Genomic DNA, 13769 nt, shown 5'->3' with positions numbered 1-13769 from the left:
TAAGACCATCGAGATCAAAGAAAGGAAGATTAAAAACTTTCTTTTACAGCAAATAAAGACAAAAAGCTGTGTAAACCCTCATTCAGAACACTCGTCACCTGCAGAAGGAGAGTGTTCATCAAACCCCCCCCCCCCCCTCAACCCCCAGCTTTTAGTTCAGTCACACAACAGCAGAGCATGGAATAAGTTATGTAGCACTTCTATAGCTTTAGGGCAAAGACACATCATGAGCCATTTGGTTTTCAACTACTTACTACATGTTAAGACTTGATTCTTGTAAATATTTTTTTTTTTTTTTTCTAAAAATTGTCTTGTGCAAGTTGAAGCTCAAGATCCATTTATGGCACATTTATTAAAAGAAAAAACACAGGCTATACCACATTAGGTAAACGCTATTCTTTGCACAGAAAGTTTACATAAATACATCTTGTTTATATATAATGCATGTGAAAGCACTACATGTACATTCAAAGTATATACACAGCAATGCCATGTAAGAGTGTGATGCATTAAACTTTAAAAACGTATTCCTAAATGAATAAATTCATTGCCAAACTACACTGATGCAGCAGCAATAGGAAAAAAAAAAAAAACCACAGTGCTGTATATCAATTCCATACCCTGCTTTACAGTTTCAGTGCAGCCCCGTCATATTACCCATATGACCTCACAATGCGCTCAAACATCAATCAAGTTTAGTTTCGAGTATATTGTATCATAATTATTATATATATATATATATATTATATAAGTAATAATATATATATTATATATATATATATATATATATATATATATATATATATATATATATATATATATATATATATATATATATATATATATATATACCCACCATCTTTACACAAACCAAGGACTCCATAAGCCTCAGCAAAAGGCTGCTTCCACTGTAACAATACAGAACCGCCTTAAGAGCATGCAAGGGTGAGAATTTCTTTATAAACTGTTATAGTTGTCTTGCTAGCTGCCCGGTTAATTGTTACAAAACAGAAACGTTCTGGATGGTAAGCTGGCCTTGGTTCAATGAACTAAAAAAACGGTCTCCGTCATGGTTTCTGTCAATACTTATTTTTCAAAGGGTCGCTTTGGGAATCGGGCTTCTTTAGAGAGCTCATGCAGATATTTTTTTTTTCCCCCCCCTTTACTAAAGTTTGTATTTTTTTTGTTTTTTTAATTAGAACCAGACTACAGATTTTAAAAGAGTAAAAGTTTTTTTTTTGTATTTATTTTATTTATTTTTAGACAGAGTGATCAAAAGGAGAACAGGCAATGTAAAAAGTGCTTCACTTTGCAGTCATCATTTGCACAAACTCTGAAAAACAAAGAGAGAACAAAAGTCATTACAACCTACCCTAATTTCATTATGAGCAGCTAATTCTTAGAAGTATAACAGACATTCTCCATATGACTGGAATCAAAGTTCACTACTACATCCACTGCATACACAGCTTTGGCTAAACATTTTGCATCACCCTAGAATTTTAGGATTGAGACAATTTAAAAATAAATGTCAAGAATATTTAGATCTTTCATTCACCATGCAAGTCAAAACTACTACAAAATATCACCGAAAAGGTCTACCAGCAAGCCAGAATAGCAGTTGCAATGCATTCCCATTCTGTTTTAAGACTTCCTTAATTCTCTCATGCATGGACTCAAAGAAGCGGTGATGGATCGAGTTTTCCTTTAGATTCCTCCATGCAGCCTTTACACTTAATTCCACTTTGCTTAGTTTGCATGATTGACCCCCCCCCCCCCCTCCGATACCCATTCCTCTACCCATAGCTGTACATATAAAAAATGCAGAGCGACAGGCATGTGGGATTCCACTATACATATCTATATCAATAACTTATGTTTCATCACAATTCGAGAAGCAAAAATGTATTCAAACACTTAGACGTTCACTAATAGATCCCTTTATTATTTCGTCCGTCCGTCCGTCCCCCATCCTGTTTTGTTTACCGTATTAAAAATCAGCTGGTGAAGTTGTCCTAGATTTATCAATCGCATTTCTGTAAAATACTAATTTTTATTCCTTCGGAACGTTTTCCTAAATGTATGCAAGCAGGCCAGTTCACATCACTAAAGAAATAATGGGAACCTTGCACAACCTAGTTCTCCTCAATTTTCTTGAGTGGGTTCGACCAGACCTAACCTAAAAAAAGGGAACTAAACTTTGTCAATACTCAACAAAAAAAAACTGTAGATAAAAATAGAGAGGATTTAAGAGGATTTGGAACCAGCACTAAAACAACGGCATATCCCAAACCCTCAAGTAGTCTCTGTCACAGCAGTCTAGCTCCAGTGTAGACACACCCCTTTAAATGCTCACCTTCGTAATTGACCTGTCCATCGCCATCGATGTCTGCCTCCCTGATCATCTCATCCACCTCCTCATCTGTCAGCTTCTCCCCCAGGTTTGTCATAACGTGACGCAACTCTGCCGCACTGATGTAACCATTGCCATCCTGTACAGCAGAGGCATAAGAGCATGACACACACAGCTCATTCTGCGCAACAGAAAACCTCCCCACTCTAAAAGTTAAGATTTTAGCTCTACTAGCTACTCTAATAAAAACCTTAGGTAGGAGTGAAAGATCATTACAGCTCTAACTACTGTCAACAGTTGCCATAGCTGCCAAACTATTTCTGGAGCGACACAAAAAGAACCTATATTTTGGAGAAAAGGCAAGACTAATAAAATAAACAGTACTATTCTTCCAGCACGTTCATTACAATCCATCTCAAAAGGTTACCCCCCCCCCCCCCCATCTGAATTTGCATCTGCTCAACTGCAAAGCATGTTATATTATGCACTTTCCACTGTATTTAATGTACTATTTTATTAATGTGCTATGTATTTGAATTGTATATCATGTATTATGCATTTCTCCATATTTAAAGCATTATGGATTTTGTTGTTACTGTATCTTGTAAAGCGCTTTGTGATGGTGGTCCACTATGAAAGGCGCTATATAAAATAAAGATTGATTAAAACCACAAGCTCCTGTACTTTGAATAATCACATTACTGTACATTTAAAAACACTAACTGAGGATTTTTCATCAACACTTTATCAGATGTCAGTAGCATGTGGCCATATTTTAAAAAAAAAATCACATTTCACATAAAAGCTATCTGGAGGGGCGCTGTGATTGGCTCATACCTTATCAAATACTCTGAAGGCTTCTCTGATCTCCTCCTCACTGTCTGTGTCTTTCATCTTCCGTGCCATCATGGTGAGGAATTCTGGAAAGTCGATTGTACCATTGCCTGTATCACAAATTAAAACCCCCTCAATTAGTTTCCTTTTAGAAAATTTATTATTTAACATTGTTTAAGGAACACTTTCAGGACTGAACTATACAGTAAACACCCACCACTGTAGGGCAGCAACGAAGGGAGGTTCGAACCCTCAGTTGTTCTCATGTGCATAATTTACTGATGGCTCCATAGCTACTTGTTTGATTGAAAATCCTGTTTCCAGGTAATCCATATACATGGAATCAAACAAACATTCACATGTATTTTAAATGCATTAAACAGAACAGTAATTATGTTTTTAGAATTTAAATAAAAATGACTGTGCTCAGTTTTTGAAATTAAAATGGATCAGTGTTGTAGCATGGCAATAGCCATGCACATTTGAAAATGGGTTTGTTTTGTGTGCTTTTTGGAGTTCTTTAGTTTAATTAATTATTCTTTACAGATAGACGCTCAATTGAGACTTGCTGCCTGTTAGATTTGGTTGAGAGGAAGGGCGAGTGATTGGCTGTGCCCGTCCTCAATCAGTGGGTGGGCGGGTCACGACCGAGTGGGTCAGTCAGCATAAAAACAACTGGTGGAGATCGTTCTGGGCGACTGCACTGTCATGCTACAGAGTGGCGCTGCATACACGCAGGAGGAGAGAGTACGCTCTGCAGGAACTACAGCTATGCAACCCTGTACTGTGTTTTATTTTGCCTAGTCTCCTCTATGCATTACCATCACTGATAGCTGCACATGACCTGTCTCTTTACTTTGTTTTGAGTGTTAATAAACTCCTATATCTGTCTTGCATAACAGCAGTTACCCACACACATAACAAGTGCCTTGTAAGCGTACATTTTGTACATTCTACCATTGCACTTCTTACACACTAAGTATTTATAACATATTTTACTGAAGCATTGTAACCGCTATAGGTACCATCCCAGTGCTCTGGCATACTATACCCTGCTCCACAGACAGCAGCGTCGCCATATAGTTGCTACATAACACAACTGGTTAGGGTTAATGAAAACCAGATTTAAAATTTGCTAAACATTACTATAGTAACAATTTGAATCAATTTCAAGCGTACGATCGACGAGATATTGATCATCCATAGGGCTCTGGTGGTTTAGCTGGCCTATTTTAGATTAATAAACAGTTAACAGAAAATAATGTACATTAACATGTTTATTAGCAATTTGGTAATAGTTAATAAAAAAACAGCGCTTAAAAATAAAGCATGATTTACCGATTTGGTAGTGGATCTTAATGCAACAACTTGTTTACGCAACACGCATTATACAAATCAAAAGACCGAATCTTGCATGCAAGTGATATTTATAGTTTTCAAACATTGTCAACCTGTTTCTGTTAACTGAAAAAAAAAACAATAAACCAGTGCGTAAATGCAACTTGACGAACCTTCGGGGGTTTAAAACCACCTTTGAATTCCTGGCTAGCGAATTCAAGCTTTCAACACTGTCAATCTCAACTCTGAAAACACTTCAAAACCAGAGATTCTGACCTTTCGGTATCTTACATTTAGAGACAGCTGCCTGCACTTTGAAGACTAATGTAGTGATTATGATAAAATGAGAAAGCGCTATATTTATCAGCCCATCATTCCCCGATGACCAGTGAAGTTGAAACTTGGTCAATTTCTCTCTTTGCCAGCACCCTGTAAAACTCCAGAGATCTCTGAAATGAACCCTATGCTACCTTACTAGGTAACCCTTTTGAAGCAAACTGGCTCTGGGGCAAACAGAAAATGTGTCTCCACATGCTTCAAAACTTACTTCTTTGAAGGCAGACACAGGTTTAGTGAACTGTCAAATGACACTATGTACAGACCTCACAGGGCAACAAAAAAAATAAAATGCTCTTAATCTTCAAATGGCCATGATACACAATACAGTGTTTGGGAAAATTGTGTCTAATTACATAGAACATGGACATAATACATTTTCTTCCTTCCACATTTTGTCCAATTGTATAATACATTGGTATGGAGTGAAGAAACACTTAATTCTAAAGTCTTTGCAGCAGTTGTTGGATAAACTGCTGTTATCTACACACAGCATTCAAGTGTGCCATACTGGTAGGTGTGATGACAGCACTTCACAATGCTTCACCTAACATTTTATGTGAATACTTAATATAAAAAATAGGTCTTGGGTGACACACTTTTCAAATGGTTGATTTTCATATGTGAAGTATCTTGGTAGAATTTGATCACCATCACCCAATAAGCTACAGTAAGGAAGCCAGATTATACAGGAAATACGAAGCAAATAACACATTCAAATCAAAATGACAAAGGACCCTGGTTACAATGACCCATGTCTTATACATACCATCAGCATCCACCTCATTGATCATATCCTGGAGCTCTGCCTCAGTGGGGTTCTGTCCCAATGATCTCATTACAGTGCCCAATTCTTTTGTGGTGATGGTGCCATCGCCATCCTTATCAAACAGGGAGAAAGCCTCTTTGAACTCTGCAAAGGAAGAGATCAATTAATTTCACTTAAAACATGTATAAGCGTGTAGAAAAAAAAAAAAAACAGGAGGCCATTCAAAGGGTTAGCCTTTACTAGTTTTAAACTGGTTCTTGTCCACGGAGGGTCTTTCTTCGTTTATGAACACTTACTCTTTTTGCCAATAGAAGGGTGTTCACAGAAGATATAGATCAAGTCTGAACATGTGTGCTGCCCAAAGAAACTGAAAACCTTACTGAAGCACCAGGTTTACATTGAGTTTTGTGTTTTCACCACACTAGCTACATACATAGTTCCACCAGACCACTCCTCTGCAAGTCTTGACAAACCTACTTGTCTAAAGTCATTTTTTATACTTGCAAAGGAATGTCACATCAGAATCTTGTTAGATTCCAGTTTTAACTTGCTGCTTTTGGTTCTGCTTTCAAGGAGTGGTTATATACTGGTGCGGTTGGAAACTCATGAAATGTACATCCATTACTAAGACACAAAGTCTGTATGCAGTTTTCTTTGTCGTGTTCCCAGCAACATCTCTCTGGACACACTGGCAAGCTTATAATCTGTGCTACAGTGATGCCTAGAGTCTGCTTGAGGGAAACGCATTCCCAGAACCGAGCAATGACAAATTCCATGAATCCGACTCCTACTGCCTTTGCTAATTAATCATTTCATTATTCATAAACAGACCCTGGAAAACACCATAATATTGCCTTCTTGGGCACAAGTGGAAAATAAATAGGAAACGCACTAGTGCCCAATGTTACAAAACAAGGGTACATTTCACAGTAATCAGTCATCTGGGTAACAAACAACTATCACAAACAATTTCATCCAATGTTGCAGTGTTGTAACTTAAGACTGGACTGTTAGTAATTCTATTTTATATCCAGTAATGTCAAACTTCATTACTACAGTGGAACGTCGCATATCTGACCATCGCACTAAATAAATAAATATTAAAAGCATGCTACAAGAGTAATGACATTGGCAGCAAAGGCAGCTTCCGCAATGCAAACAAGAAAGAAAGCATTCTAGCAATCAGCCTTTTGGTACGTTGCCCTTTAAGAGAGGCGGGTTGTGTGCATGCCATCCAGCTGCGTGTTGCACTGATGTTTCAATACACCAGTCGAGAAAGCTTTTTCTTGTGCAGTGCATTTACGATTGAGCGCACGCTTGCTGATATTGGCAGTGTTGTTGTAGCTTTTAAATGCATTTGACTTAAAGCAAACTTCATAAAACACAATGTTTACTGGCCATTTGTTTAAAATAGCCAAAGCAATATTTAAACCAAGTTGCTTATCAGCTGCTGGCAATATCAAGAAAGAGCTCAAAAGTACCCTGACATAGATATTAAGAAAGCAGAAATAGGGAAGAAGAGACTTCGAGTTAAAGAAGCCATCAGCTGCAGGTTATTGTACATTAACACACACATTATTTATATATATATATATATATATATATAACATATATGTATATATATATATACCAACCTATATATATATATATATATATATATATACACACACACATACATATACATATATACATACATACATACATATACACACTATATATATATATATATATATATATATATATATATATATATATATATATATATATATATATATATATATATAGAGCTTTGCGTGGAGATTGCTTATAACAAACTGCATAGTAACACTATTTGTAGCCTAATTAATCTTGTTTGTTTGTTTACTTTTAAAGCAGTTTGCTTGTTTCTGTTCACTGACAATTTATGGATGTACTTTCCGATAGATGTTCGCAATCCGACTTTCACAAATCCGTCTATACCCAAGTCCACAGGGGGGTCGCATATGCAACGTTGTACTGCAGTGGGAAAATTGTGTCGAACTTAAAACCTGCCCTGCACAGAAACACCCCAAACTTAAGGGCATGGGTAGGAAACTCTGGGACTGCAGATTCACTGCACACGTTTAATGACCATAATTAAACTGCTCAAGGGGATTTATTTCAAGACTAAATTTCCTCCGAGGACACAAGAAAAACAAAAAAAAACACATGGAAATCTTACCTGCGATCTGTTCTTCGGTGAGTTGGTCAGCCTATTGGGAGAAACAAGAATAAAAGGATTGGTAAGGAGCAACCTCAACTCACACACCACACTGCAATACCTTTGCACCACTTTGGACAAATTAAATGTATTGTTGTAAAATAAAACTATCAAATGTTTCAATAGACTTTAAAATTATTTAAAATACGCATTTATAGAATGTTTAGCTTGTACTGGTGAATTAATTGGTCCATTCCATGTACAGCAACATTAAGGTCTCCGGAAATCACTTATGAATTTTTAAACTAATCAAGAAAATTTGTTTTGGGAACTTTTGGCTATATACCTTTTTTTTTTAAAAAAAAAAAAAAAACACCACAACATGTGTTGCACCAAGTTTGCATATCCTATATCAATGGAGGAGAGTGTGCTCCAAACACAAGTAAAGTAGAATAGACCAGTTACAGATATGTTTAGTTACAGAATGCACTTGTATCTGTTTTCTTATACAAAGTATTCACAAAATTACCATGTTTTTGCAATAGAATTATAATTTCCCTGTTTTGTTTCTTAAATCCCCCTTTGTATTTGACAAGCAGAATTTTAGCAGCGTTTACGCCAAAGTACATGCAGTTTGTTCAACTTAGCTAGAATGTCTGAAATTTAAAATGGTAAATGTATGCATAGTGTTTGGTATGGAAAAAAAAAACCTACCCATTAAAACAAAGATTTCTGGAATATTAATGTTTATTTAGCTCAAATTTACTTGCATAAACATCCCCACTGTTATCCAATGGCAAACATTCCTAGGTAAAGGTAATCCAGTAAAACATCTAAATGCACATGAATGAAATGCTGGCATTAAAATGTTCTGAAGGGGAGGGGAAAAAAAATAAAAGTTACTGAAGTGTACACTTATGTTAAGGCCCCAAGGGTCCAGAGGCTTGCTCTCAAGCCAGTCCTTGGAAAAGCAAATGAACTGAGATTCATAGCACTTGCATTATAGAAATGTGACTTAGACAGCAGGATTCTGGCCAAACATACTACATTGGTAGTTGCCAATGACAACCACAAGCATGGTCTTAGCTTCTCTGACACTAGCTATATGGAAAGCAGTATTTTAGAGCATACAAAACAGATATCAGTTTTGCAACACACATTGCAAATAAATGTCTGCTTTGTTTTAGCATGGTAGAAAAATAATTTACATCCCATAAACCTGCTGTATATGCTATATTTAAAGCACAACATCGATAAGCCATAGGGCTTCACTTTAATGTATTTGCAGAAGCATTCCATTCTCAAATTAATACTGCCAGTTTTATTTCAGACCCAGGCCATATAAGAAAAATAACATTGATTGTGCTGCCTATGAGGTAAGAAATTATGACAGCTACAATACTGAAAGCATGTTTAACTTCTTAAATGGGATGTTTTAACAGGAATTATGACATTTGGCTAATCTGCCACAAGCATAACCAGTTTTGCCATCAAATCATTCCTTCAGTGGGTCATTTAAGTTCAAACTGCAATGCAGTTTAACATCTTCCAGAAAAGATGAGGCATCACACAGGCTCATAAAATGTAATAATAATAAATCATCATTGAGCTTCATGTTGAAGCCAGCACTAACGCATGTATTTCTACATTTATAAAATGCATATAACCCATGTTCTCCTGTGGGGTGGAATCTTATACAAAATAAAAGCTGCTGGTCAATGACTCAATTCTGGAAAAGAACCTCCTTTTCTGATTTGAGCTTGCACTGCAGTTTCGAGAGTGCTGCAGATTTGGTTCAATGCGGAGGGGGGGGGGGGTCATTCACGAACATGCTGCAGTACAGTGATCTGTGGTGCAGAACTATAGACTCTGACATTTCATTTCTAATCTGGTGCTAAACTGCATCTTGCTAACGACACAAACCACACATCTGATACATTATATATATATATCTGTTGCAAACCAATAGGCTACATCTCTTAACATACAATGTGTTTATTATGTTACAGAAGCCCTAATGTATTACATTAACCGTGCAGTGTGATGATCCTGCTTAAATTAAAACTACATATAAAAAAAAAATGACAGAATGCAGCAAAGGCACAAAAATGGGTAAACTTCTGATTATACACCTGCTCTTTCATAAAAAGAATACATAATTCATCGCCGACACTCATACTGCTGCTCCGCATGACATTTTATATTTAAAACCATATTTCATTCACCCGACCCAGTTTGCATGCATGGGTTAGACATTTTTACCATCACACCCCTAAACCACCCTTTCGGGGCTTGCACTGAAATCCGGACACCAAAACCTTCACTCATCGATGAGATTTTTGACAAATACGGATATAGAGAAGACACACACAAAACTGTGTCTCCATGTACAGCGAAATATATATTCAGCTTAAACCATCCCTGAAAACCAACACATTCACAGCCTACATTAAATGGCGTAAGAGAAAATACGCTATTCGTGTACTTTCGACTATAACACACTTTCTTCTTCCGTTTCCGTGTAGTAAACTGCAGCTCCTTTGCGCCACTCCCTCCAAACCAAATTAACTGGAGTAACTTTACCTAAAACTGCTGTTGCACGACAAAAAACACAAACTCGCGGGTTCTCACCAACGACAATTATCAGGACGTTACCGACACCCTGTGTGACAGTGGCAAACGGGATGGGGAAAAAATAAAAAATAAAAATAAAACTGCATTTCAATTTTTTTTTTTTTTTTTTTTTTAACGCAATTCTATATAATTGATTACACGTCACGTTGCTTTTAAACATAACATTTAAACTCGCAAGAAAATACACCCGTTTTAAGAATTAGGAAGATTTATTACCCACGCCCCTCCTTACTCGACAAAACGTCTCTCATTTTGGCGCAAACCCGGCTTTGTGGATCCTCAAGAAAAAGTCGAGATTTTAAAAAATAAATAAATAAATAAATGAAAATACGATTCCCTTGATTTTATCAAATATATACTCACCATTGTATTGGTGTCGTAAACTTTGGTAGCAAAGAATCAACGAAACTAGAAGATATTTAAGGCAGCCTTCCCCCGCTTCTATTTCCCTCGGAAACCCGCCGGCTTCTTACACCCCAACTGGCCTTATTTGTACTGTATCGCTCCGCCACATGACGTCATTCGCCGATACGAACCTATCCATTCAACGACCATAGCGCCTATGACATTAAATCTTTCTTTTTTTTTTTTTTTTGCAAACTGCATTAGAAGTTTTTTTTTAATGATTTTAGTGAACGAGTTACTCGGTCAGCAGTGAAGTCTGACTGTGCACTATTTGCGAGTTGGGCGAATGGATATTATAAGTTGCGCGAAAGGTCCCGGTGCACGCCCCCCCCGCCCATCACTATAGCGGAGAAGGGCTTTATCACTTTTTCTATGGCAACGTTTGTATTTATCCGCTGAACAAAAACAATATTGCTTATCGACAGTTGTACAGTTCTCGACTTGATCCCGTTTAAATGTGATTTTAAGAAAGCCACCGGTGGTGTATGTCAGCTGCTTGCAGAGTTAGTGGCCGGTTTAGGACGTGGTCATTATATATTTTTTTTAAGGCGTAAGGTTACACAGACAGAGTTTGCGTTCTAAGCTGCTGACATGCAAAACTGGTTCTTATTGGCTTAGAAGTGTCAGAGCAAAAGAAAGAAGCTTCCTAATTGGCCATTTCTTACCTGCAATGCGTCAAAATTGGGCCGTACCATTGCAGTTTAGAGGGAGGGAATTACTTTTTAACTTCGTTACAGTTGGAAATAGATTTGGTTTATGATAGGTGTTGGAACATTATGAACGTTTTATTGTTAGAATGCCTTTACTTTTGCGTTGAAAATATAAAAAATGAAAAAGCAAATAATAATAACACTACTACTAATAATAATACAAATCTTGTTGACCAACGTGGATAGATTAAGTGCTCCAGGTGTTCAACTAAGTCGTGATGTCATTACGTTTGCAAATTGAGAGCCACTGTGTTGAACTTTTACTAAATTACTAACTTATTTCAAAATAAACTTGACCAAATCTGCTGTAAAAAAATTAAAAACTCCCTTTTAAATTTTATTCCCACATTTGTATAAAAGTTTGAGGATTAACCTTTAAGATGTTATTATCTTACAAATACAGCAACTATTCTGTCAAATTTTAAAATACAAGCTTTGCAAGTAAATCATTTTTTTTTCCTTTTCTCCCCAAACACTGGGTTGATAATGACATAATTTTGTGCATTAATTACAACAAAAATGCAATACAACTATACTTCGCTTATTTCTGCAATGTTTATATGTAATACTGAAGACCCCATATATATATATATATATATATTATATATATATATATATATATATATATATATATATACAACAGAAATTTGTTAAACATTTTAGTATTTATTTTTGATGGTGCTGGCATAATGTTTGGAATTGCTAAGCAAACAATATACAACAATCTGTTATATAGTCAATTTACTTTTGAATCTTGCTAAATTTCACTTTCACAAAACATACAAGTCCTCAGCTGTTGTACACATCTGTGAATGTGTGTATTATGTTCACTTATATTAATACCAACACATTTTAGTTGATTTTTTTTTAAATAATAAAACACTGCAGATTGAAGACGTGCCGCTTTCATGTACTGTAAGTGTATTTCAAACCTTATGGAGCGGCATTGTGGGGATATGGCATACGATCTAGTTGATACATGTGTCACTGTCAGCTCTTAACTATACAACACAAGCAGCACTACTCCAGCATACTAGTGTGGGGTAAAACAATAATGAAATTAGACAAGATGCCACTTAAAATTTGCACCGTTCATTGCAAGTGTCACTTGAATAACCCATACCCCTTACTAAATACAGAAAACTTTTTGTCCCATTTTACAATCATATAGGGAAGAGAATGTACGCTGGACTTGATTGGTAATGTAATCGTGTGTTTTAAGCCTGTAGTGGTGCTTACGGTAGTTTAATTAGTATGTAATGTATACCAATTTTACCTGGTTGGTACTTACGTCTATCTGTGTTGAATTACCCAAACATAGCCAGCCTCCATGTTACCATAGCAGCAGTCTATTCATGAGCTGGTGAAAACCTGGCCACATACTGCATGAAAACACACAAGTTCTTGAATTTAGGTAAAGAATTTAGGTTTAGGTAATTGAATTTAGGTAATTAGGTAATGAGGGGAGTTCTGCCATGTATTGGTCTATTAAACAGGTCTGGAAGTAGCTGTCTAACCTGTGTCTTTGCTCAGAATGTTAATGAATTGAATACACCTTTTTTCTAGCTAACTGTAAATGGGCTAGCCAACAAACCTGAACCACCTGTCACATGTAGCATGCACTTTGCTGGCCAGCACGTCTCTGAAGTTATTAAAGGTGGTCAGCTTTTGTTTATCTTCTATATATTTCGCTTTGGCTCGGGGGGTCAATCCATAAGCAAATGTTGACTCCTTAACCCGATCAGGCTGAGAAAAAAAATGGATGACCCATCAAGCAAAGCAAGACACACATCTTCAGGTTGTTGTAAGAGCATGTCTACAGCTCCCGTACAGTGGAGTAGAAACTGAAGACGAGCGTAAGTGAGGTCTGAGGACAAGAAGTCCATTTGGGCCATCAAGGCTTATCTCTTCTTAGCTCATTTGGCCCTACTAAGGGAATCAAATTTAATAGGACAAGCTTCTTAAAATGTTACTAGGGCTTTACATGTTACTGCTTCAGGCTAGTTCATGCATTTATAACATTTATAACAAAGATTAAAGAATAACACATTTTCCATGAAAGATAGAGCTCTCAAATTGTATGTTATTTTGTTATATACATATAACATCTCTATAAGATGTTATCAAAAGCCTTTGGGTTGTCCACCTACGGCAGGGGTGGCCAAAGTTAACCCTTCCAGTCCTGGACTTTGTTCTAACCCTGTCCTAAAT

General features: G+C 36.5%; 1 protein-coding gene across 1 annotated transcript; it reads right to left on the bottom strand.

The window, feature by feature from the left end:
* Nucleotides 1-1230: 1230 nt before the first annotated feature.
* On the bottom strand, nt 1231-10912 carry calm3a (calmodulin 3a (phosphorylase kinase, delta)). Its single transcript, XM_041234676.1, has 6 exons — nt 10807-10912; nt 7831-7861; nt 5631-5774; nt 3191-3297; nt 2357-2492; nt 1231-1333 (listed from the first exon to the last, which is right to left on the bottom strand). The coding sequence occupies exons 1-6, from the start codon at nt 10807-10809 to the stop codon at nt 1305-1307; spliced, it is 450 nt and encodes a 149-aa protein (XP_041090610.1). The 5' UTR covers nt 10810-10912; the 3' UTR covers nt 1231-1304.
* Nucleotides 10913-13769: the final 2857 nt, after the last annotated feature.

The sequence above is a fragment of the Polyodon spathula genome, chromosome 35, assembly GCF_017654505.1.
Source record: "Polyodon spathula isolate WHYD16114869_AA chromosome 35, ASM1765450v1, whole genome shotgun sequence".
Lineage (NCBI taxonomy): Eukaryota > Metazoa > Chordata > Actinopteri > Acipenseriformes > Polyodontidae > Polyodon > Polyodon spathula.
Note: the sequence above shows the minus strand (reverse complement) of the source record. Positions and strands in the feature narration are given on the sequence as shown.